Source organism: Vipera ursinii (genome assembly GCF_947247035.1).
Source record: "Vipera ursinii genome assembly, chromosome: 2".
NCBI lineage: Eukaryota > Metazoa > Chordata > Lepidosauria > Squamata > Viperidae > Vipera > Vipera ursinii.
In genome coordinates, this window is record NC_139513.1 from 169591913 (window position 1) to 169613832 (window position 21920).

At 42.8% G+C, this 21920-nt stretch overlaps 2 protein-coding genes across 11 annotated transcripts in view; both read left to right on the top strand.

The window, feature by feature from the left end:
- TFE3 (transcription factor binding to IGHM enhancer 3) overlaps positions 1–12269 on the top strand; it is a 35998-nt gene extending 23729 nt beyond the window's left edge. For 2 of the 4 annotated variants that reach the window (XM_083356734.1, XM_083356733.1), the window contains exons 3-10: positions 399–612; positions 1522–1797; positions 2323–2412; positions 3490–3607; positions 4790–4846; positions 8956–9031; positions 9789–9936; positions 10028–12269. In XM_083356734.1, coding sequence (XP_083212860.1) covers positions 399–612; positions 1522–1797; positions 2323–2412; positions 3490–3607; positions 4790–4846; positions 8956–9031; positions 9789–9936; positions 10028–10336 — 1288 coding nt within the window. In that variant the 3' untranslated portion in view covers positions 10337–12269. Of the gene's footprint in view, positions 1–398; positions 613–1521; positions 1798–2322; positions 2413–3489; positions 3608–4789; positions 4847–8547; positions 8930–8955; positions 9032–9788; positions 9937–10027 lie in introns of those variants that run through there. The other 2 variants (XR_014491767.1, XM_083356735.1) reach the window with 2 other exon arrangements.
- A 2741-nt stretch (positions 12270–15010) lies between these two features.
- Positions 15011–21920, top strand: part of GRIPAP1 (GRIP1 associated protein 1) — a 78804-nt gene continuing 71894 nt past the window's right edge. For all 7 annotated transcript variants that reach the window (XR_014491766.1, XM_083356721.1, XM_083356723.1 and 4 more), the window contains exons 1-4: positions 15011–15163; positions 18353–18419; positions 19579–19640; positions 20473–20499. Coding sequence is in view for 6 of the 7 variants with exons in the window: in XM_083356721.1 (XP_083212847.1) it covers positions 15122–15163; positions 18353–18419; positions 19579–19640; positions 20473–20499 (198 nt within the window). In the remaining variant the exon portion in view is untranslated. The remainder of the gene's footprint in view (positions 15164–18352; positions 18420–19578; positions 19641–20472; positions 20500–21920) is intronic.

Genomic DNA, 21920 nt, shown 5'->3' on the forward strand with positions numbered 1-21920 from the left:
TCCTATGCATACTATTTTAGTGCATCATCGTTTCATTAGTGGAAAGAAAGCTTTATCTAACAAGTGCCTATTCTAATTATGCTCAATATAACAGCCTGCTTTATTTATTTATTGCATTTCTGTTGTGCTACCTTCTGACAAGTCTTGGCAGCTTACTTAATATAGGATATTTAAAAAAAATATGTCCCACTTGTATTCAGCAGCTGGTATTCTCTTAGCAGCAAGGCGTCTTTGGAGAATGTACCGGCCAGAGCAGTAAACTAATTCTGATGGTTTTCTCTCTCCCTCCCTCTCTCTCTCTCTCTCTCTCTCTCTCTCTCTCTCTCTCTCTCTCTCTCTCTCTCTCTCCCCCTCTCCCTCTCCCTTTCCCTCTCCCTCTCCCTCTCTCCTTTTTCCAGCCCTCCAACGGCCCCAGCTGAAAGTCCTAACATGTCATCCCGGGTTCTACTCCGGCAGCAGCTCATGCGGGCACAGACGCAAGAACAGGAACGTCGGGAGCAGCAGCAGGCAGCACAGTTCACTCCTGCACCTGCTGCACCAGCCACACCGGCTATTTCTGTGAGCCCACTAGCTCGCCCTGCACCTGCCCAGGTGCCTGTGGAGGTATTGAAGGTAAGAGGAAAGAGGAAGCAACTCTGCCTTGGAGGGAAATCAGGTTTCATCCTAGCCAAAAAACCCCCAAAAACCTAGTTAGAAGAAGAAGACTTTGAGATTGAAAGACAGTCTGAAAGGGATTCTCCTTCACTTGAAATATTTTCATATTTACAAAGGGTACACAATAACACTGGAACTGCTTTTGGAGCCCTAAGGTAGCTTCTCTGCCCTGCCTCTCATTTTTGGCCATAACTGCTTGGCCCCAGTGCTCTTTCACCCTGTTCCATTTCCTTGCATCCATTTCTCCGTAGTCATGGGACAGAATGACATAACCTTTTTCTCCATGCAAAGGTCTGAGAGCTGCATTCCTTGATCTGGTATACGTCTTATTCTATTGGACATCCAGCTCTCCTATTGGACAGAGAGACATCCGTTTGCGTCAGGGTTGTTCATGTCACCTGTTTATAAGTCTGATTTAAACCAACACAAAATACATTGGCAAATTCTCTGAAAATAGATTTAAGTTCAAGCTTGCTGGATGTCCATTTTCCCCACCTTCATATTTCCCGATGCCAGGCTATGCTGCAGGTGCAGTGGCACCTCTTCACCCGGGGTGCAACTTTTAAGTGTAAATTTGAATTCATTGGGAACAGCAGGGAAGATTGGATGTGATAGTAGTCTTTGCTTGACAGGCATAAGCTTGGCTCCTTCTGTTAATTTGATTACATTTGTGTATGTAACTGAGGGTGAGGTTCATATTCAGTTTGCCAGCGTTTAGGGATAGAGGTAGGCTTTCAGCTTGTTAAGTTTGGTGTGTTGCCTTCAGGATTTCCGAATGCTTGTAAATTGTCTTGCAAATAGTCAAATGGCACTGCCCAAGTGATGGTTGACTCATACTTTCCCTCTCTTTTTCTCACTTGAATTCAGGTTCAAACCCACTTGGAGAACCCCACAAAGTACCACATCCAGCAGGCACAGCGACAGCAAGTCAAACAGTATCTTTCTACTGCTATGGGGAGCAAGATGTCAACACAGTCATTATCCGGGACTAGCCCTGGTGCACCCACCTGCTCCCCACAGGCTGTTTCAGGTCCTGAGCCCCCACCTGGTTTGGCTCACCAGCAGGGAGTGGCAGGAAGCACTGGCAGTGCCCCCAATAGCCCTATGGCAATGCTCAACATTGGTTCCAACTCTGAGAAAGAAGTGAGTAGAAATTCCCCTATCACAGGGGTGTCAAACTCAATTTCATTGAGGGCCGCATCAGCATTGCAGTTGCCCTCAGGGGGCCAGGTGGGTGTGGCCAGGGTGGGTGTGACCTACTGGGTAGGCGTGGCTAGAGTATGTATGGCCTACTGGGTGGGCGTGGCCAGCTCTACATCGTTCACATCAAGGGTGCCTATGGGGGCCTGGGCAGGAGTGGGACAGATCTGAGGGTCTCTGGCAGAAGGAGGATCTCTGAGCCAGGGCCAAGGCAGTGGGGGCCGTTCCCTCACTGTTTCCAGGATGGTTTCGCGGGCCACATGAAACCACTTCGTGGGCCGGATCTGGCCCCTGGGCCTTGTGTTTGACATGTCTGCCCTATCACCTTCGTCTCTCATATTCCCACTGCCTTTCTTTGCCTTTTCCCTCCATTCTTGCTCTCTCAATATTTCCAGTAGCCATCCCTCCCCCGCCCTCCGCCGCCCATGTCAGAGACGTCTAATCCCACCCCTCTCTCTTCTCTGTCAGATTGATGATGTCATTGATGAGATTATCAGCCTGGAATCCAGCTACAATGATGAAATCCTGAACTACAGTGGCCTGCAGATGCCCAGCACTGTGAGTGGCTTTTGATTTTTTTATATGTATATCATCGGGGGGGAAAGCCTGTGACATCCAAAAGACTGAAAGTATGGTTTACGTTTTCATAGGCCATAAGTTGACTTCAGCAAGTGGAAGTTGATACCATGAAAAGTATTAGACCAAGGGGGAGGCAGCATCTTCTCTTATACCTCCTTCCACCTTATTGTGTGTGTTTTTTTTTGCTACTTAAAATACAGGATTTGTGCCCTAACTTGGTGGAAAATATTCCGTTATAATAGAGTGTTTTTGCCGAATACTGGCTGTGTACCTTGGGTAACTGGGTTGGGGGAGGGGAAAGCTGCTGCAAAAAACAAAAGGGGGAAGGTTATTTGACCCAGAGGCTTTGGGTCACCCGTCTCTCTTTTCTGTGCCCTAAGATTCTCTATTGGTTTTGATCCACCAGACTAGTAGGACAACTGCTTTGCAACTCTCTTCAAATAGATAAATTGCTTGGTATAAAATGTGTTTGAGAGATGGAGAGAAGTAAGTAAAGTATTACAAAGAACAGCCATTATGGAAATATCAGTCATTTTCCTCTTCACTAACACAGTAGAATCAAACTAAAAAAAAAGATAAATAAAAATAAAAAAATAATGTTTTTATTTTAAGCCTAGTGATTTTAAAAAGTACTCCTCCAGAGTGGTTGGTTTCTTAGGCATTCTCAGTAAATATCAATAATTAAAATGAACTTGTTATTGTAGAATTTTTTTGCATTCTATATATCTTCTGTCTCGATGTCAAAGGTGTATAGTACCCATTTATTTCTTCCCAAGAGTATCCTATTGGCCATTAAGATAAGCCAACGTGGAGTAGTGGGCAGAAACTTGGACTGGACTGGGGAGATGTAGCATCAGAACCCCATTCAATGGGAAACAATGTCCCTCGGTGATTTGGGGTCCATCCATAACTCTTAGTTCCCACGTACTTACCTTCTGATCTAGATTGGGAGATCTAGATTAGAAGGTAGATTAGAAAGTAGCCATCTAACAGTGCAGCAAAACTTTCTGAGCTACTAGCCTGCAAGTCCTTTCAACTCTTTTCTGTTCCGCACAGCTGCCAGTCTCTGGAAACCTCCTGAATGTGTACGGGAACCCAGGAATGATGGAACCAGCTGTAACTGTTAGCAACTCCTGCCCGGCTGACCTTCCCAATATCAAGAGGGAGATGTCAGGTACTTGATTGGAGGAATTGAAAGCATGTCAAAGTTAGGCATAGAAGAGTGCTACATTGTTGTTGTTAGTTGCGAAGTCGTGTCCGGCCCATCGTGACCCTATGGACAACGTTTCTCCAGGCCTTCCTGTCCTCTACCATCTTCTGGAGTCCATTTAGCCTACTCCATCCAGACTGTTCTGTTCCAGCCTACTACCGGCCCTGCAGAAATGTCAGGGACAACCCCTTTTCAATAGTCAGTAGGCTGAAAGTAAGACAACCAAATTTATTTACACAAATGAAACGAAACAGATCCAAAACAGAGCAAAACAAATACTAACCACAACTAAATCAGAAGCTGTTCAAACGGTTGCCTTCAGCAACCAGCACCTCCCACACATTCCCCTTTTAAACACAGTTTCAAGGCGTGGCTTCTCTTTGCCTCCTCCCGTGGTGCCTCATTGCCCTCCTTTGTTCACTCCTGCTTGTTTGCCTCCTGCTTCAAGCGTCCTTGAACAAAGCCAGCTGTGAATCATCTTCGTCCAAGCTTTCAGGCTCACACAGCTGGGTCTGAGGAGGAACAAGACGGGAGGGGCCTGGCTGAGAGCTCTGCGATGCCTCAGAACTTTCCTCTGCAGGCTCTCCAATCCCCTCCTCCTCCTCCTCCTCAGAATTGTCCGATTCAGCTGCCGTACCCACAGGCTGACACTGAATCACAACACAGCCACCTCATTCTCTGTCGTCCCCTTCTTCTCTTGCCCTCAACCTTTCCCAGCATTAGGCTCTTCTCCAGTGAGTCCTTCCTTCTCATTAGGTGGCCAAAGTATTTGAGTTTCAACTTCAGGATCTGGCCTTCTAAAGAGCAGTCAGGGTTGATCTTCTCTAGGACTGACAGTGCTACATTGCAGTGATATAATCAGAGTTGATTACGGTGGGCGTTTAGAAGGCGGGAGTTTAGGTTTTGCTCCTAGAATAGCTGCCTGGAAGTTATGTCTCTTTCTCCATAAAGGAGGAAAGATCAGTGAATTTGTTCCTTTTAGAAGTTGAAGGAAGAGTTTGGGGTGTGCAGGGGCAACCATAATGCTTCCATGCCTGGCATCTGGATTTCCTCTAGTTCTCTCTCTAGACCCACAGAAGAAAGTAGCTGGACATGGTGGGTAGCTTTATTATTATTATTTCTGTCTTATTTTGTGCCCCTTTGCAGAAAATGAAACCAAAGCATTTTTGAAGGAAAGGCAGAAGAAAGACAACCACAATTTAAGTGAGTGGCCTCTTGGATGGACTATCCGTGACTTTCTACTTTGGGTTTGAAATGAATATTTCAGTGCTGAGAAAAAGGGCAAAAACGTTTTCATGTCTATGAGACCCCCTATATATGCTTACCTGCTGATTTTGGTAAAAGAAAACTGACTTATATGAGGTTAGAGGCCAGGTCATGTTTTGTTCTATCTCCTCTGATTGGCTCTCTTGGATTTTCATCTTCTACATGATCTTTTTGAATAGGGACACCAGGGCTTAAAACCATAAAAAAAGAAAAAAGAAATCTACAGGCAAAGCAGGCACTTGATCACTAAGTTCTAATCTCTTTGAAATCAGCAGAACTTTATTCCGAGTAAAAATGAGCAGGATGTAGCACATCATTTTTTTTCTCCCTCAGATGAGGGAGTTTTATCTGTGTGTGCGTGCTTGTGCACGTGTGCACAAAACAGAGAGAGGAAGAAAATCAAGAGTAAAATTTGGTGAAATTGGATATCATTGTTCTATATTGGCCTGGTTTACTGTCTCAGTGTTTCAAAGCAGAATTGGTTTGGCCTTTTTGCACATCTTAAATTTTTAAAACCTGAAAGTAAGAGTCAAAATTTTGCAGGACTCAAAAGGTAGTAGACTTGATTTTCTAACTTTAAATTATATTATCAAATAAGCTATCCATCATTCATAACACAATGGACACAATCTCTGAATAGCATAACTATAATAGCAGTTATAGAAGGAGCTGGCATGGCCGCTAAACCAGGGCTTTTCAACCAGTGGTATGGGTACCACCTGTGGTACATTGGCACCTAGCAGGTGGCACGCGACCATCCTAGAAAAGTGGTAGCGGGGGAGGGGAATGAGCTGAACCGGTGGCAGCACCGCACAAGCCTGAGCAAGAGACGGCTGGAGCTGCAGGGCTGTCAGGGCTCAGCGGAAGCGCCAGGATCAGCGCCAGGCTCCAGATGGAGCTCGGTGCTGATCCTGACACTTCTGAGCCCTGAAAAAACACCGATCAGCATCTCCAGGGTCTTGTGATTTACCTTCAGATGCTTGGCAACTGATTCATATTTATGACGGTCACAGTGTCCCAGGGTCATGTGAAGGGACCCAAACCTGCTGCAACCACCCAGCAGACGGGGGGAATAAAAACCAAACCCCACCCCACCCCACCCCCGCTGCCAATCCTCAACAGAAATGCTCACAACAATGAAAACCTCGGACAGGTTGGAAGAGCGCCCCCGGGCGGGCAGGCAGGTGTCTTACTCGGCTGTGGCTTGGGGGGCACTTTTTTCAGTGCCATTGTAACTTCGAACAGTCACTAAGTGAACTGTTGTAAGTCGAGGACTACCTGTACTTCATCACTTTTTTTCCTTTTTTTTTTTTTTTGGTTATCAAGTTTTTGACACCTTGCTAGGCGACTGGTGGTACTCGGATGTTGCCATATCCTAAAAGTGGCACAATGGGTGAAAAGGTTGAAAAGCCCTGCACTAGACTTCACAAGTACTGTTTTCATGATACAAAGAAACAAAAGAACGGTAAGGGACTTACAATAAGGGAAAGTGTGTTAAAAATTTGTAATCTTCCACAAGTAGTAATGAGCTCAGCAATTTCAACTTCCCTATATATATGACACATTATGCAGCAAGTCTCATTCATACAGCTTCCAGGAAAAGAGTCAAGAAACTAATTTAAAACAACAGATGAAATGTCTTGAACAAGCAAAATTTCTCCACTGTTTTATATTAAATATTAAAAGCTTAACATAGATGTTTAAATTGTGGCTAGTAGTTGGGGAAAAAAGAAGGGAAGGGAAGAATTTCAAATTCTCCTTCACAATATTTTTACTTAGGTCCTTTTCTATCTTTTTTTCTTCATTCTTTTGTAATCTTGAACCATATACAATATAATAAATTAAATATTTTAATCAGTTAAGCATTCCCCTCTATTTTAATTAGGATGCTACATTTTGGGAGAGAAGAAGAGACATTGTGTGCTTTCTTGGAAGAATTTTCTACCCTTTTTTGTGTATGAGATAAAAAAATTACTTATTTTATGTGCCTCTCTCCCGAACATGAGACCACCTTAACTGAATGAAAACACATATTTCAGCTTCTATGTAGCATGAAGAGTTGTTTTTTTAAATCCTTGGGCAAATTTCTTTCCTGTGAGATCCTTAGTAATAGTGAAGGCTTTAAGCTGAAAAATCCGGGCAATCTAAAATCCATTATGGTTGAGAGCAAAGATCAAGTGGCTTCATTTGAAAGTGACTGTTAAATTAAGCAAATGTTGGCTTGGAAGCTAGGAATACTATACTAGGTGGGCTTGTGAGAATCTGATTCATGGGGAGGGGGAGGGGGACTGTGGAAAGGTTGGTTTTGACCCACTGCATTCCAGAAGTGGGAGAGAGAATAAAATGATAAAATGGCTGCCAGGCATATGACACTGATGAAGCCTGAGGTAGAATAAGCAGCTAGGCCAGTGTGTAGAAGTTGCCTTGGATTGGCCTGTCATTGATTAGGGGTCCGGGTGGGGAGACTGGTTAATACATTCCTTTCTTTCCCCTCTCTCCACCCAGTGCTGCATTTTGTCAAGCATTTTTCTGTGCTTGACAAACCCGCAGCCCTATTACTCAGCTGTGTTTCAGCTTCTGTGCAAACTCAAGATTTTACGCAAACGCAGGGAAAGGTTCTATGTGCAAATTCAGGAAGGATCTGATATGCTTTATTGGAATATGGCACATTCCTTAATTGACTTCTATTGACAGAATTGGAAAAGAGGTGAAAGCACTGACAACATAATGGATGTTTATGAAAAGTCCTTTTTGGACAGAGACAGTCAAACATCAGTGTTCCTGTTATTTCTAAAAAGAAAGACACCAGCTGTAAAACTATTATGCCCCGCACGTGTCAAATGCAAGGCTCATACAGCATGCAGGGGGGGGGGAAGTATAGTAATAGTAAATAGTAAACTTAATAAAGTATGGTCATGAAAGCCAGCTCGGCCAGTGACACACACTCAGCCCAACTCAACTCACAGGGTTGCTGTTGTGGGGAAAGCCAGAGGAAGAAGGAGCATTAGATATGTTCGCTGCCTTGAGTCTTTTATAAATATAATAAAGATGTGATATAAATAAAAAAAATAGTAATCAGTGTTGGATTTTTTTTCTTCTTCCATTCATCATGTCCACTTCTCAGAGTCTGCTTGGACAAGTGCCTGCAGGTTTTTCAGAATTGATTTTCCATTGTCTCCTTCCTAAGATTGAAAGTGACTAGCCCCAAGGTTATCCAGCTGGCTTCGTGCCTAAGGTCGGAGTAGAACTGCACAGCCTCCCAATTTCTAGTCTGACGCCTTAACTACTACATCAGACTTCAGGCTCTCTGAATAGCTTACTTTGTGCATAATTCAGTTCCCTGTTAATTATGGGGAAATAACGAACTGCAGAGAGCCCTATTTTCCAGCCACTGAAATAATTTGCATCTTTATTTTTAAGAATATTTACATGTCTGTCGTTGCCCTGACAATCAGTTCAGTCCAGAGCAAAATTATTTGTAATTTAATAAGAGCTAGCTCCCAATTTAAAAACGAAGTGTTAAACTGCCTAGGCAAATAAAAATATTTTGCTTGCTTTGAAAAAGATTGCAGTATATCTGAGTCTCTTTAAAGATGCACCACTGCTTAGAAACCCCCTCCCCCCTTTCTACTTTTCAGTGGCATTATTTGAATAACAGAAGCCCTTGGAGAAACAGCCTCAGAAGAACTTAAAGCAGATTCATGTGGGTTGAGATTTTTGACATTTTCCCTTTATACTGTGTTTCAAAATATATGTTTAGAAGCATGAGGCTGGGAACCTTTGCCTTTAAAGAATCTGGAAGTTGAATTTTGTGCCCAAGAATAATAGCATACAATCACAATACATACCTAACTTTGAAGGTATCTTGGCATAATGGGGAATTAATCTAACAAATATTGAGAGATTCATTTGGATGCTATAAAAGCAAATTGCTTTGCTTGCTGGAAAAATTAAGGCATATGCGTTTATTATATTAATAGTTGTAGCAAAAGCAGGGGTCCTCTGTCTGTCCACAGGGCCTCTTACACAGGTCTCTCTTTTTGCAGTTGAACGTCGTCGTCGATTTAATATAAATGATCGAATTAAAGAACTGGGGACTCTCATCCCCAAATCTAATGATCCGTAAGTATGACAGCTTGATGATAACTAGTTAATCAAAATAAGTTTTATCTGCAAAAAGGGACACAAGCTTGTATAGGCTTCATTGTGTAATCCACTGAGCTTCCCTGAGTGATGTATAAAACACATTTTAAAAGGTGATTTGATGTGATTTTGGTATAAAGTCAACTATGATTATGTATTATATACAATAATCATCATAGTCAGTTGTAATTTATTTAACAACCCTCGAGAGCAGGGGTAGGCAACCCTGGCTCTTTTATGACTCGTGGACTTCAACTCCCAGAATTCCTGAGCCAGCTGGCTCAGGAATTCTGGGAGTTGAAGTCCACGAGTCATAAAAGAGCCAAGGTTGCCTACCCCTGCTCTAGACTAACCACGACTCAGTAGATGTAGAAATTATCTTGTGAACACTTCAGTTGCTGGTGATATATAACACTGAATGCATGAATAAAATAAAACGGTGTGGGAAACAGTTGTATATAGAAAGTCATTGCATTTCCACTACCCTGAGAAGCCTGTGTTGGCTCAGTCATACTGTGACTGTCATTCAGTTCCCACTGCTGGTATGAATGAAAAGTTTTATCTAGAACTGAATGTTGCCTTTTTGCCCATGCCAACTGGGAACATTGGAAATTTAACAGTACAAGACATTTGTAAGGCCCAGCTGAAAGAAATTACCTTTCCAGAATTAAATGGAGTAAGGTCTAAGGACACTTAATCCCTGATCTCTTACGTCCCCTCCCACTGCATATTTTAGGGAAATGCGCTGGAATAAAGGGACTATCCTGAAGGCCTCAGTAGATTACATCCGCAAATTGCAGAAGGAACAGCAACGCTCCAGGGAGATGGAGCTGAGGCAGCATAAATTAGAGCAAGCGAACCGCAGCCTGCAACTACGAGTACAGGTAGGACAGCTGCTGAGGGGACGGGATAGAGAACAGTGCAGCTGAAGCCTGCTGCTGAGTCTCATAAGCTTGTCTGTAACTTCCTCTGCAGGAGCTGGAACTTCAGGTCCAGATGCACGGGCTGCCTCTGACTTCCACCCAGGGGCTTCTGGCACAGTCCTTGGGAGGAGATCCAATTCCACCATTTGCAGAGTCCCTGGACCTGCCCTTTTCAGCTGAAGAGCTGGGTCTGGGTCTCGCACTGGGATCTGACGGGGGAGCCTTGCAAGATGTTCTCATGGACGACGGGGCTGCTCTGTCCCCACTGGGCGCCTCGGATCCACTTCTTTCCTCTGTCTCTCCTGGTGCCTCGAAGGGTAGCAGCCGCCGTTCCAGCTTTAGCATGGAAGATGATTCATGATGGCAGCCCTTGGATGGAAGAGCTGCAAATGGCTTCCTCGTTTTACATGTCTTGTTCTGACCCATTGCAGACTGCTGCTTACACTCATCGGCTTCAAAACCTGGAGGCTGCTGTAGGCTATAACCCTCTGGAAGTACCACTCATTTCATAATATCCTGCATTTTTAAAGGTCTTTAACAAAAAGGGTGGGGGCACACGGTTAAACCTTCCTATAATAGAAGGTGGGCTCAAACCACGTAGTACCAAACTTTCTTCTTAACACAGTAGAAACAGAATTTTGTTACAAATTGTGGGATAATTTGTATGTTATCTGCACCCATTAAGGCTCAGAAATGCAGTGTGGTAAACTTGTGCATCTCCCGTAGCTGTCCATGGAGATTCTCAGTCCATCCAGGTCATGGTTGTCCCAAAGATGCTTTTTCACGAGGCAGCTGGACTTGTTTTTCTTCGAAGACGTTTCGCTTCTCATCCAAGAAGATTTTTCAGCTCTGACTGGATGGTGGGGACTGCACCATGCCTTCAAAGAAAAACAAGAAAGTCCAGCTGCCAGGTGAAAAAGCATCTTTGGGACATCTCCCATACCTATTCTAAACTTCAATAAGGTGTTGCTTTAATGCTGTGCAAGGAGCATGTAATCGCAAACCTTGATTCCTTCACTTTAACCTTTTACTCTTGCACCTTTCCTGTATATAATTTGGGCAGAATTGGGAAGGGAGGGGAGGAGGAAAGTGGACTTCTTTTGCAACATTTTTCGAAAGCAGAGAGCCACTACTTTTTTTTAAAAAGAAAAAAAAGAGAGCTTTATTTTATATAGATATTGGACTTTTTAATTTGTACATCTCAGCCTTTTCCTATCATTGTTTCCAAGTTTTACTAAACTGCCACTTTCTACTTCACATTTAATATTTGAGTTACTTGACACTCTACTTCATGATACGGCTAGCCCATGTGGAAGGGCAACAAGACGGTACCTCTTGGAGCTTCACTGGGCAAAGGTGCAGGGAAAAGAAAAATAAAAAATGTCCTTGGAATTGCACATGTAACTATTGAAGAGTCATGGTTGCTCAGTAGGATATAATTGCCACTTCCCCTGGTTTTGGTAAGATAAAGGAAACTAATCAGTTTTTTTTAAAAAAATAATTTCTTGCTTACTAGATAGATGTTAGCAGAAACCTAACAAACAGGACTGTTTTCTGATTTGTTAGGCTAAAAATACTGGAAGCAGATCTGTGACCTGTTCTCTGGGTGTTTTTAAAAAATGGGCAAAAATTGTTGCAAAGACAATCATTTGGGCTTCACTGGAAACTTCATCACACCGTGTATCTGAATGCTCTTGAAGATATGATGACCCTGTTCCAAAAGGTTATCTGAACACATAAACTCTTAGACCTCCAATATTATTGGATGCCTAGATTTAAAAAGTTGCTTGGCACTTCTGTTTTTCAGGAAGGATAACTGAATCTGGGAGGAACTTCCTAAGAGGAGTTGGGTCTGAAGATGCATGGGATATAGATTGAACTTTACAGGAGGATGTGATAGTGTAGGTAGCAATTTTGGAATGAGAATTATGAGTATGTGGGCAGCTTCTCAGCTGAGATCTTGAGCAAGAGACAAGGAAATGGGATTAGGTGGTCAGTGTAAATAAGATGTTGCGTAGTGGTGTTTTAGCACGTTGGCAAGAAGAAAGATGGCAGAGCCTGGAAATATTATATTGGGCAAGTGGTTTCAGTTCTTAACATGAATTGAGTTGGACTGTTCAGGGGATGAAAGAAGGGGAAGAATTGCAAATTTGGGGAGACTGTTTTTCCTCTTTTGTGGATTCTACATCCTTAATGACCCAGATACCACTTTCTGTTGTTTTATTTTGTATGTTTAAACATTTCCAATTACCAGTACTAGAGGCTTCTAAACAAATAAATGAACAATGACCATTTTCTATAGTGAATTATGCCACCTGTTTCATCACTGTGTCCTGCAAAATTTAAGGTGTCTTTTTTAAAAAAAAACACTGTATCTGGTTGGTGATCAAAAGATCAAGATTTCTCATGTTCAAAAAGAGGATCTGGATTCAAGCTGGTGAAAATTCATATCCATTAACCTTATTTTACATAAAGGATGGCTGAGAAAACAATCGTTCCACACTTTGATAACAATGTCATTCAATCTCTGGGTTTCCAATTGACCACCATTATTTTAGTTTCTATTCTGAAGTCAGCAACGGAACAACAAAATCTCAAATGCAATCTTTGTTAACTGATGTGTTTATTTTTTATTTATTTTATTTATTTTAATTCCATTTATATCCTGCCCTTCTCCGAAGACTCAGGGCGGCTTACAAGCTTAGTCCATGCTTTTATTAAAAATTCAATAAAAACAGGGTTACTAAGTCACATTTAGTGTCACACTTGGCATTCAGATGCACATTTCTGATTCTAGAGTGTTGAGTGCATCAATTCTGGGTCTTATATGAAGTCTGTTATTTCCTTCATTCACAAATAAGGGATACACTCACCAAAGTTATGGGCAAGAGAAATAATATGAATTAAGTTTTGTCATCAGCCATTCAGAGTTAAAGATTAAGCATCCTTCATAAATGAAAGGTTTATATTTATGTTTTTATTTACTGAGATACAGGGACCTGATTTTTTGATCTTAGCATGCTACTTAGCAGGCTTTCAAGGAATCAAACAGCTACTTTACAAAAAGTAAACAGATACTTTACAAAAGTATCTGTTGACAAGGAATAACTTTGTATTTAAATAATACAGTTATTTCTCATAAACAGATACATATTTAATGAATGCATGGTTTGCCATATAGTCAATGAATGATAAAGCTAATAAAATTAACTTCTAGTAGCAACAGTTTCCAAAGGACAGGCAAATACTAGTTTGGACTACAGCTACATTGAATCTCTTTTATAGCACTTTAGAAATTAGGAATATTCTCTGCTTCAAGAGCATAGTATTTGTGGCCAGTATGTTTCATGCATTTTGTGAAGCTGCTAATGGCTGGATAGCTTTCAAGGCTGGTAGTCTTATTTGTAATGGTACCGATTCCAATTTATTACTATAAGAAGCCATTCTTCAGTGTTAACTTCCCGATATTGGTTATTAATTCAGATGGTGGTGGCCCTCCCAGAGACATTTGTTAGACTGAAGTCTAAACTCTGTTTTGTAGCACATTCAACGCAGATGAATGTTATGGAAAAATTGGCAGATTTTAGTTCACAAGTGCTTATAAGTTGGAAACTTAGAAAGGTTTGAACTGATTATATGCAGAAAATAGATGTAAAACTTGGTAGACTTAATTCAAACTAATCCACCTAATCCCAAGGGAAATAAATGGGGAGGGGAGAACAGCTCCAGAATGGGACATACTACATGGATAAAGCTTCCATTTAATTTATTCTTTGGGGGGGGATGGAATTTATTTCACATACTTTATATTTTATCAAACAAGTAAATCTGGTTTAGTATGAGGTATGAATAGCTGTAATAGATGTAGTTATCTCGTATAAATGAAATATATTAAGACCTGGGAATCTTCTGAAGAGACTTTTATTTTCCTATGTACAGTTGCACAACAGTAAGTCTTAAGTATTCTCTTGGTACCTATGTTTAGGATTGTACCCTCACAGAACCTTCCTCTACATAATTTGCCATGTTATTGAACGAAAGGGGCCTTAAAACAATGTAGTTAGTATGAGATTGCTTTGTTTCCCGCAAAAAGTGCCCCTGCGCGGCTTTATCCGCTAGAATTCCCGTTAACGGGGATCAGTTCTTGGAACACCCGCTTTGCACGCAAGAGACTTCGGTGCCATCTTCACGATCTCCAGGAAGACTGCGAGGGGCTGCTGAAGTCGATACGATTCGTTGTAAGGCGCTTCCACACCCAGAGACCCTCCCCAAAGTATCCGGGCAGAACTCGAGATATGATCCCCAGCGGAGGCAGAAGAGCAGCGTTTCCCAACCTTAGGAACTTGAAGATGCGTGGACTTCAACTCCCAGAATTCCCCAGCCAGCTATGCTGGCTGGGGAATTCTGGGAGTTGAAGTCCACGCATCTTCAAGTTCCTAAAGGTTGGGAAACGCTGCAGAAGAGGACGCGCAACTCTCGTCAGCTACTGGCGACTTTACACCTCATGCAGGAGGAGAAAATAATTGTGACGTGACCCCAGGAACGAGAAGACGCCGTGGACGCGCGTTTTTTCAACTGTTACTGATCACTTCCGAAGTCGCCTCCTTCACCCACCTCCTCGGCCATTTCGCTTTAATCTATATGACACAGCGGGCGGCTTCGCCCCCTATTTCTATGAGCGCAATCATCACTTCCGGCATCTCTATGACCCGCACAGGAAAACGCTTGGATCCTTTCTAGGCTTCTGTTTCTATGGGAGTATCCGAACCGCAGTATTACACTTTCTCCTCTTACGCACACTCCTCATCCCTCCCTCTTTCCTCGGGCGCCAAAGCTCCAGTTGTCAATCATCCTTCTTAATTAGTGCCCTCTCGCATCTCTATGCCTCTTCACTTCCGGCCCCAAACTCCAGTCCGCCGCCGGTTCCGCTGTTCCTCTCTCCGGTGCAGACGAAAAGAGACCGTCTCTCAAAACATCCTTCCTCTCTCTCCCTCTCTCTCTTATTCCTCTATGATATCTTCTTAAAGCCACCTCGTCATCTTCCTCCACGAGTGGCATTCGCGATTCCTTCTTCCTCTCGCCTTTGGATCGTACCAAGCTGAAGCCGAGTAGGGGGGAGGGCGGCGGCGGCGGCGGGGGAGGGAAGATGGCGCAGGCCTTGTCCGAAGAGGAGTTCGAGCGCATGCAGGTGCGTCTGGCTGGCGAGGGAGCAAAAAAAAAACAACGAGAGGTGCCGGCGGGGAACCTGTGAAGCATCCTCGGAGCAAGGGGACGGGAGTGGGGAAAGAGACGCGCCGTGGAGGAGCGGGCTCCGGTTCCGGGAATCTTTCCCAGCGGAGAGTGATGCGAGGGGTCGTGGTGGTGGGGGATTGCAAAGGCGAGAGGAGGGGGCGCGATGTCCCTAAGAGCTGCGCATAGGGCAGGGGTAGGCAACCTCGGCTCTTTTATGACTCATGGACTTCAACTCCCAGAATTCCTGAGCCAGCCAAGCTGGCTCAGGAATTCTGGGACTTGAAGTCCATGAGTCATAAAAGAGCCGAGGTTGCCTACCCCTGGCATAGGGGAAACGTCTTTTTTTTTTCCCCCGGGCTGCTCCCCCGCCGGAGCCTAGAGCAAAATCCGAGGTTCTGCTAATGATCGGGCAAGCCCACCGCAGCTGCTTTCCCAGCTTAGCTCTACGCACATTCTCCGCAGTTGCGCTTCGAACCTTCTTCCAAGGCTCGTTTCAAGCGCCTGAAGCCAGCAGCCTGCCCCGGCTGGTTCTGTTTGGACTACAGTGCCAGCTGCCTGCCCCAGCTGGTTCTGTTTGGACTACAGTTCCCAAGATCCCTGCGCAGGGTAGCGTCTGGAAGTGGTAGTGGAGCCCATCTGGATGGCAGTGATGGTGGAAGGCTGCCTTGGGAATACATTAATTAATAGATGGGGGTGGGTTGGGGGTGGCTCTGGTCCCGGTGGGCGTAGTTAAATCTGATTCTTGGAACAGAGCCGCCTCCCCACTAAGATTGGCATGGAGACTTGGTTGGTATTGCATTGCCTCATTTTTTGCTCTCCGCCCCCCCCTTCCGCCCCCCACAGATGCGGAACTGGCTAGTCATCACTCTACTGGGGTGGCCTAAGGGAAAATGGGGTTGATGTCTCTTTAGGGGTTGCCACAAAGAAGATGGAGTCAAGCTATTCTCCAGAGCACCTGAAGGCAGGACAAGAAGCAACCTAGAACTAAGGAAAAATTGCCTGACAGTTAGAACAATTAATCAGTGGAACAACCTGCCTCCAGAAGTTCTGAATGCTCCAACACTGGAAGTTTTTAAGAAGAGACTGGACAACCGTTTGTCTGAAATGATAGGGTTTCCTGCCTGAACAGGGGGGTTGGACTAGATAGAAGACCTCCAAGGTCCCTTCCAACTCTATTATTATCATCATTATCATTATATAAGAGAAGGAATCTTTCCGGAGACAGTTGTTTTTTTTCTCATGCCCGACATTACAAACTCTGCTTATCAGCATCTCTTCTTTTGCGAAAGTATTTAAAAAGCTCTGCTGTTTGGATTGCATTTATTAAGCTTTAACAAACCTGGTAACGTCTGGGTGTTTCAGATTACAAATCCCAATCACAGAACCAACAGTGATAACAGTTGAACATATTGGGTGTGCACCACCTTGAGAAAGTCTGTCTTTGTGTACTCAAGAGTAAATGCATAGATATACCCACCCACCTGCCCTGAGTTGCATTACTATGCATTGCTTGTTTTCAAGGTTCACTGAGGACCCATTTCAGCTCCTTTCTGCAAGTAGAGTGGTGTCCGTTCTTTCTCTTGCCTTTGTACTTTTCCAGTTGTAACATGATAAAAGGTGAATAGTGTTCCCATTTCAAGATGTTATATTTAATATGGGGAGACCATACATTCCACCCCTTCCTTTTATCTCTCCTCTTATGATTACAGATAATTTTTTGTGCCTGGTGGAAAATTCTACAAGTAAAAGAGTTGATCAGTTTTATTATCAGGATAATATTCACCTTAGCGAGATGGGCAGCATAGATGTTTAATAATATTTTTTTTAAAAATTCAGTATATGTGGACACTACATTTTTTGCAATGCCATGTGGGAACTTGGTCAGTTGTGGGTTTCATAATTATTGGCTCAGACAAATATTTTATCTCAGATAAGCTTTTGATACCTGCAGAGTTCTTTGCAACTCTCAGTTAATACTTAATTTTCATTTGGTGCTGAAGTACAAATATCTTTCTGGAGGTTAATATGGATTTTTTCCCACACGTTCAGCACACCTTGTGAATTTCGGGTGTTCTGAGAATTAGAGAGAGATATTAGCTGTCTTAGTCACTGCAACAACTCATCTTTGTGATTGCCAGCCCAGGATTAGAAGTGTGATGTATTGATGGTAAAATATGCTGCTGCAGTGGGTTTAGCAGAAGACTCTTTTGGAGTGTAGTTTTCAAGGCCTTAGAAGGATAGGTGGAAACCCAAATGCAGTTAGGGCCTTCCGTATTAAAAGAATAAGTGGGGAAAATAAATCCCTCTATGGAATTTATAAGAGTAAGTGTTACAGATCACAATACAGGGCAATGGAAACCTTCCCATTTGCTTTGCATCTTTTTTCTCCAACTCTTAAAAGCCAGTCTGGGTTTACTGGATGGACTTTAGATAACTGGGTTCAAGGCCCCCTCAGTAATGGCAATTCGGTTCTAATCTTTATCTCATTTTGACAGTCAAGAATAATACAGAGTTATTTTAAAAAATAATTAAGAATTAGTAGCAGTGTTGCCAACATTTTGCAAAAGACTCATACACACACTGTGTCTCAAAACAGTGTGCGTTCAGAGCCCAGGCTTTGAAATGAACTGCTGGGTTTTCTGACCTAAAGAGTGGATCTCCTGATGCTTCATGGTTTTAGTTCAACTCCTTGGCTTGACTTGGCAGTGATTCCCACACTTGGTTCAGCTACATTAGAAATTTTTTTTTGTAGTCAGGAGTGAAGCCATGCAGAACTGATGTATCCCCCTGTCATAGTGGAAAAGATGAACATTCGTAGGTACAACTTCTGAATTAGTAGATATGTGGCATAGCACTCAATGGCCATGAAGCTGAGCAGCCATCTCTGTTGAGGAAGCTGCTGGTTCCTTCCTTAATCTTTATAAAAACCAAGTTGGTCTTAATCCTACCTGGTCATCTACATGACTTTTCCTGCCTTAATCTTTATAAAAACCAAGTTGGTCTTAATCCTGCCTGGTCATCTACATGACTTTTCCTGCCTTAATCTTTATAAAAACCAAGTTGGTCTTAATCCTGCCTAGTCATCTACATGACTTTTCCTGGTGAGGTTGTTTTTTATTAAAATCTTTTTTCTTTCTCTCGGCAGGCCCAATTATTAGAACTTCGAACACAGAATTATCAGCTCTCTGATGAACTCCGCAAGAACACAGCCGGTAAAACTTTCTCCTCAGTTCTACTTCCCTAAGTAATGCTGTGATCTGGGCCATTACATTTTGTGTCCAGTGTGAAAGCATCAAAATGTCTGCACGTATTCATATATGCCTACGTTTTCATAACGGTTATGCTGGTTCAGCATGAGTCTTACAAAATCTGAACTTCCAAGGAAAGGTGTAATAGAAAAAAAAGCAGTGGAATAAATAGCTGTGAAAAGTTACAAGAAATAGCTAGAATCTAATACTGGCCATAGAGTTCAGTTTCTGTTTAAAAGAAATGGCTTTCTCAGCTATGTGAAGTTATGTTTGAAGTTATGAGTGAAGATGCACAGACAATGTATGATGAAATATTAGGAGCAGGCAGATTGCCAAGGAAGCTTTCCTGTGGTTTTGAGGATAAGGCTTCAGTATCTATTTAACACCGCATCCTTCCATGCGAAGAGCAAAAGCAGAATAAAGTTCTCTCTATTCAGGGGTTTGGCAAACTTATATTTAGTCTGGGCTCAGAAAATGGCTGTAAAAACATTCATCTTTTTTCCCACTTCTTTGCATCTTCTCTGGCTTTTGGAGAGGAAATAAGATTTCATTTAGTGTTTTGTTGTTGTTATTTCTTTATTTTTATTTTTATTTATTTATTTTAATTCAATTTATATACCACCCTTTGCCCCGAAGGACTCAGGGCGGTTTACAGGGCAAAATTAAAACAATACAATATAAAAATTAAAATAAAATTAAATCAATAGCCCCAAAATTTAAAATTATTGCTTCTCTCATCTTTAATATGACTATATTCTCTGCATCATTTTGAAGGCATAAAAAGTTTTTAAAAAATCTTTCTCAGTTTGTAATTAAAATGATCTGTTGCGTATCTTGCTACAATACTCCTCTAAATCTGGTGCGTCTTTCATTTTGCTGCTCACAAGGCCAAGCAAGCATGCATTGCTGCATAAATTCTTTTACCTTTAGCAGACTGATAGAACAGAAGGCTAGAACCAGGCTTTTTAAGTACACATTCAAAAAAAAATCAGAATGATCAGAAACTTAGGATCGGATACCATATTTCATACCTTATCCTACATGTTCAGAATGGCAAAAGACAGATGCTCTATTTCTAAAATGTTTTCTTATTCGTGATTTGTTTTTCTCTTGATTTTTTTAGAATTAAATGGGCTTCGACAACGGGTCGCCTATTTAGACAAGGAATTTGCTAAGGCTCAGAAGGTAAAGTGAGATTCTTTAATGGAATAATGGATATATAAATGTGTGTGTGTGTGTGTGTCTATACACACACACACACACACAAATAAATAAATAAATAAATAAATAAATAAATAAATAAATAAAATAAACCTTTATTGTCAAAGTACAACATGTGTACATTGAGATTAGCTGAGCCTCCCCCCGTGCTCTCTCCCCCCAACACACAGTGACAACAAACCCTCCATCCCACCACACCATGTGAACCAACTACACCACACACCGGCCTCCCAAGTCAATTCTGCATAAGATTATGTCCCATTTAAAAGCCTAACAGCCCACGGATAAAAGCTATTTTTCAGCCTGTTGGTACGGCTGGCTATATTCCTAAGAGATACCGTCCAGGGTGTGAGTCATCCCTGAGAATCTTCCTCACTCTTCCAAGGCAACGAGCCCTGGCGATGTCATCCAGTGGTGTCAGGGAACAGCCCACAATGTCTTGTGCTGTGCTTCACTACCCTCTGTAATACTTTCCTATCCGCGGCTGTCAGACCAGCATACCAGACCACAATACCATACGAGAGGACGCAGAGGACATACAAGTTGTACAGTAATAGTTGTGGACAATCTTCTCTCATATTACATTCCCATTGCTAAATGGTGAAAGGACATAATTAAGTTTTTAAAAGAGTTAAATAATTTCAAAATCTATAATTACAGGAGTTTGTACTCATTCTTCAGGGGGATCTATAAATGTAAATAATAAGCAGGATAAAAATCAGAATTTGGCATAATTAGCATAAACTGTACCTAAACCTTATTGTTGCTTTGTTAACAACTTCCCCTCTTTTCACAGGCTCTGAATAAGAGTAAAAAAGCTCAGGTAAGGTATCAGTATAAAGTATCAATTGCCATGTCAACTTCAGTCCTGCCTGGATCCAGACTATCTGCCATCACTTGTTTCTAATACTTTTGTTTTGTCTCTCACCCGTCTGCAAGTCTTCCTTTCCTTCTTCCGCATGATTCCAACTTCCCTGTCCAGAGAGAGTATCAATAATCTAAATCAGGGGTGTCAAACTCAATTTCATTGAGGGCCGTATCAGCACTGCGGTTGCCCTCAGGGGGCCGGGTGGGTATGGCCAGGGTGGGCGTGGCCTACTGGGTGGGTGTGGCTAGAGTGCATATGCCCTACTGGATGGGCGTGGCTTCGGAGAAGGGCGGGATATAAATGGAATTAAAATAAAAATAAAAAAATAAGGGTGCCTATGGGGGCCTGGGCAGGAGTGGGACAGATCTGAAGGTCTCTGGCAGAAGGAGGGTCTCTGGGCCAGGGCCAAGGCAGTGGGGGCCGTTCCCTCACTGTTTCCAGGATGGCTTCGCGGGCCGCATGAAACCACTTCGCAGGCCGGATCCGGCCCCCGGGCCTTGTGTTTGACATGTCTGATCTAAATCAAATGGGGGCAATCTTAGTTCTCTGATTTTGCTAAGCTATGATTTAGAGACATTGGATACAAGATGGATGGCAAATAAATTTCCTAAATAAATTTTTATGCAAATATTCAGAGGCCCCCAAATTTAAAGAAAACGTTTCGTATACAGGTAGTCCTTGACTTATGACCACAATTGAGCCTAAAATTTATGTCGCTCGTTGAGACATTTGCTAAGTGAGTGTTGCCCCATTTTACGACCTTTCTTGCCATCGTTGCTCTTGCTGAGTTAGTGACACAGCTGTTAAGTGAATCGGCCTTCCCTAGTGAGTTTGCTTGTCAGAAGGTCGAAAAAGGGGGATCAAATGTCCCTGGGACACTGCAACTGTCATAAATATGAGTCTTTTGTCAACCATCCAAATTTTGATCACATGATCATGAGGATGCTGCAACGGTCATAAGTGTGAAAAACGGTCATAAGTCACTTTTTTCAGTGCCGTTGTAACTTTGAACGGTTACTCAATGAACTCTTGTAAGTCAAGGAGTACATGTACGTGTGCCATTTAGTTGGTCTGAGAGAAGTAGCTGACCATGATCTAGATCAGCCGTCCCCAAGCTTTGTGGCTTGGCAGCCTGCCTGGGGGGAGCGTGAGGAGGGCCACGTGAGGAGCATGTGCTTGATTTGCACAAGTTGAGCTGCACGCCCGTGTGCAAGTGTAGTGGCCTGCCACTTGTGCAAGTCACACATGCAGTGCGTGCCAGCCCCACCGTTCACATGGCCTGGTTGCAAATAGGCCACAGCCCTGTAGTGGGCCGCGGCCCAGAGGTTGGGGACGCCAGGGCTAGATGATTTCCATATCTCTTTTACCTATTCTTC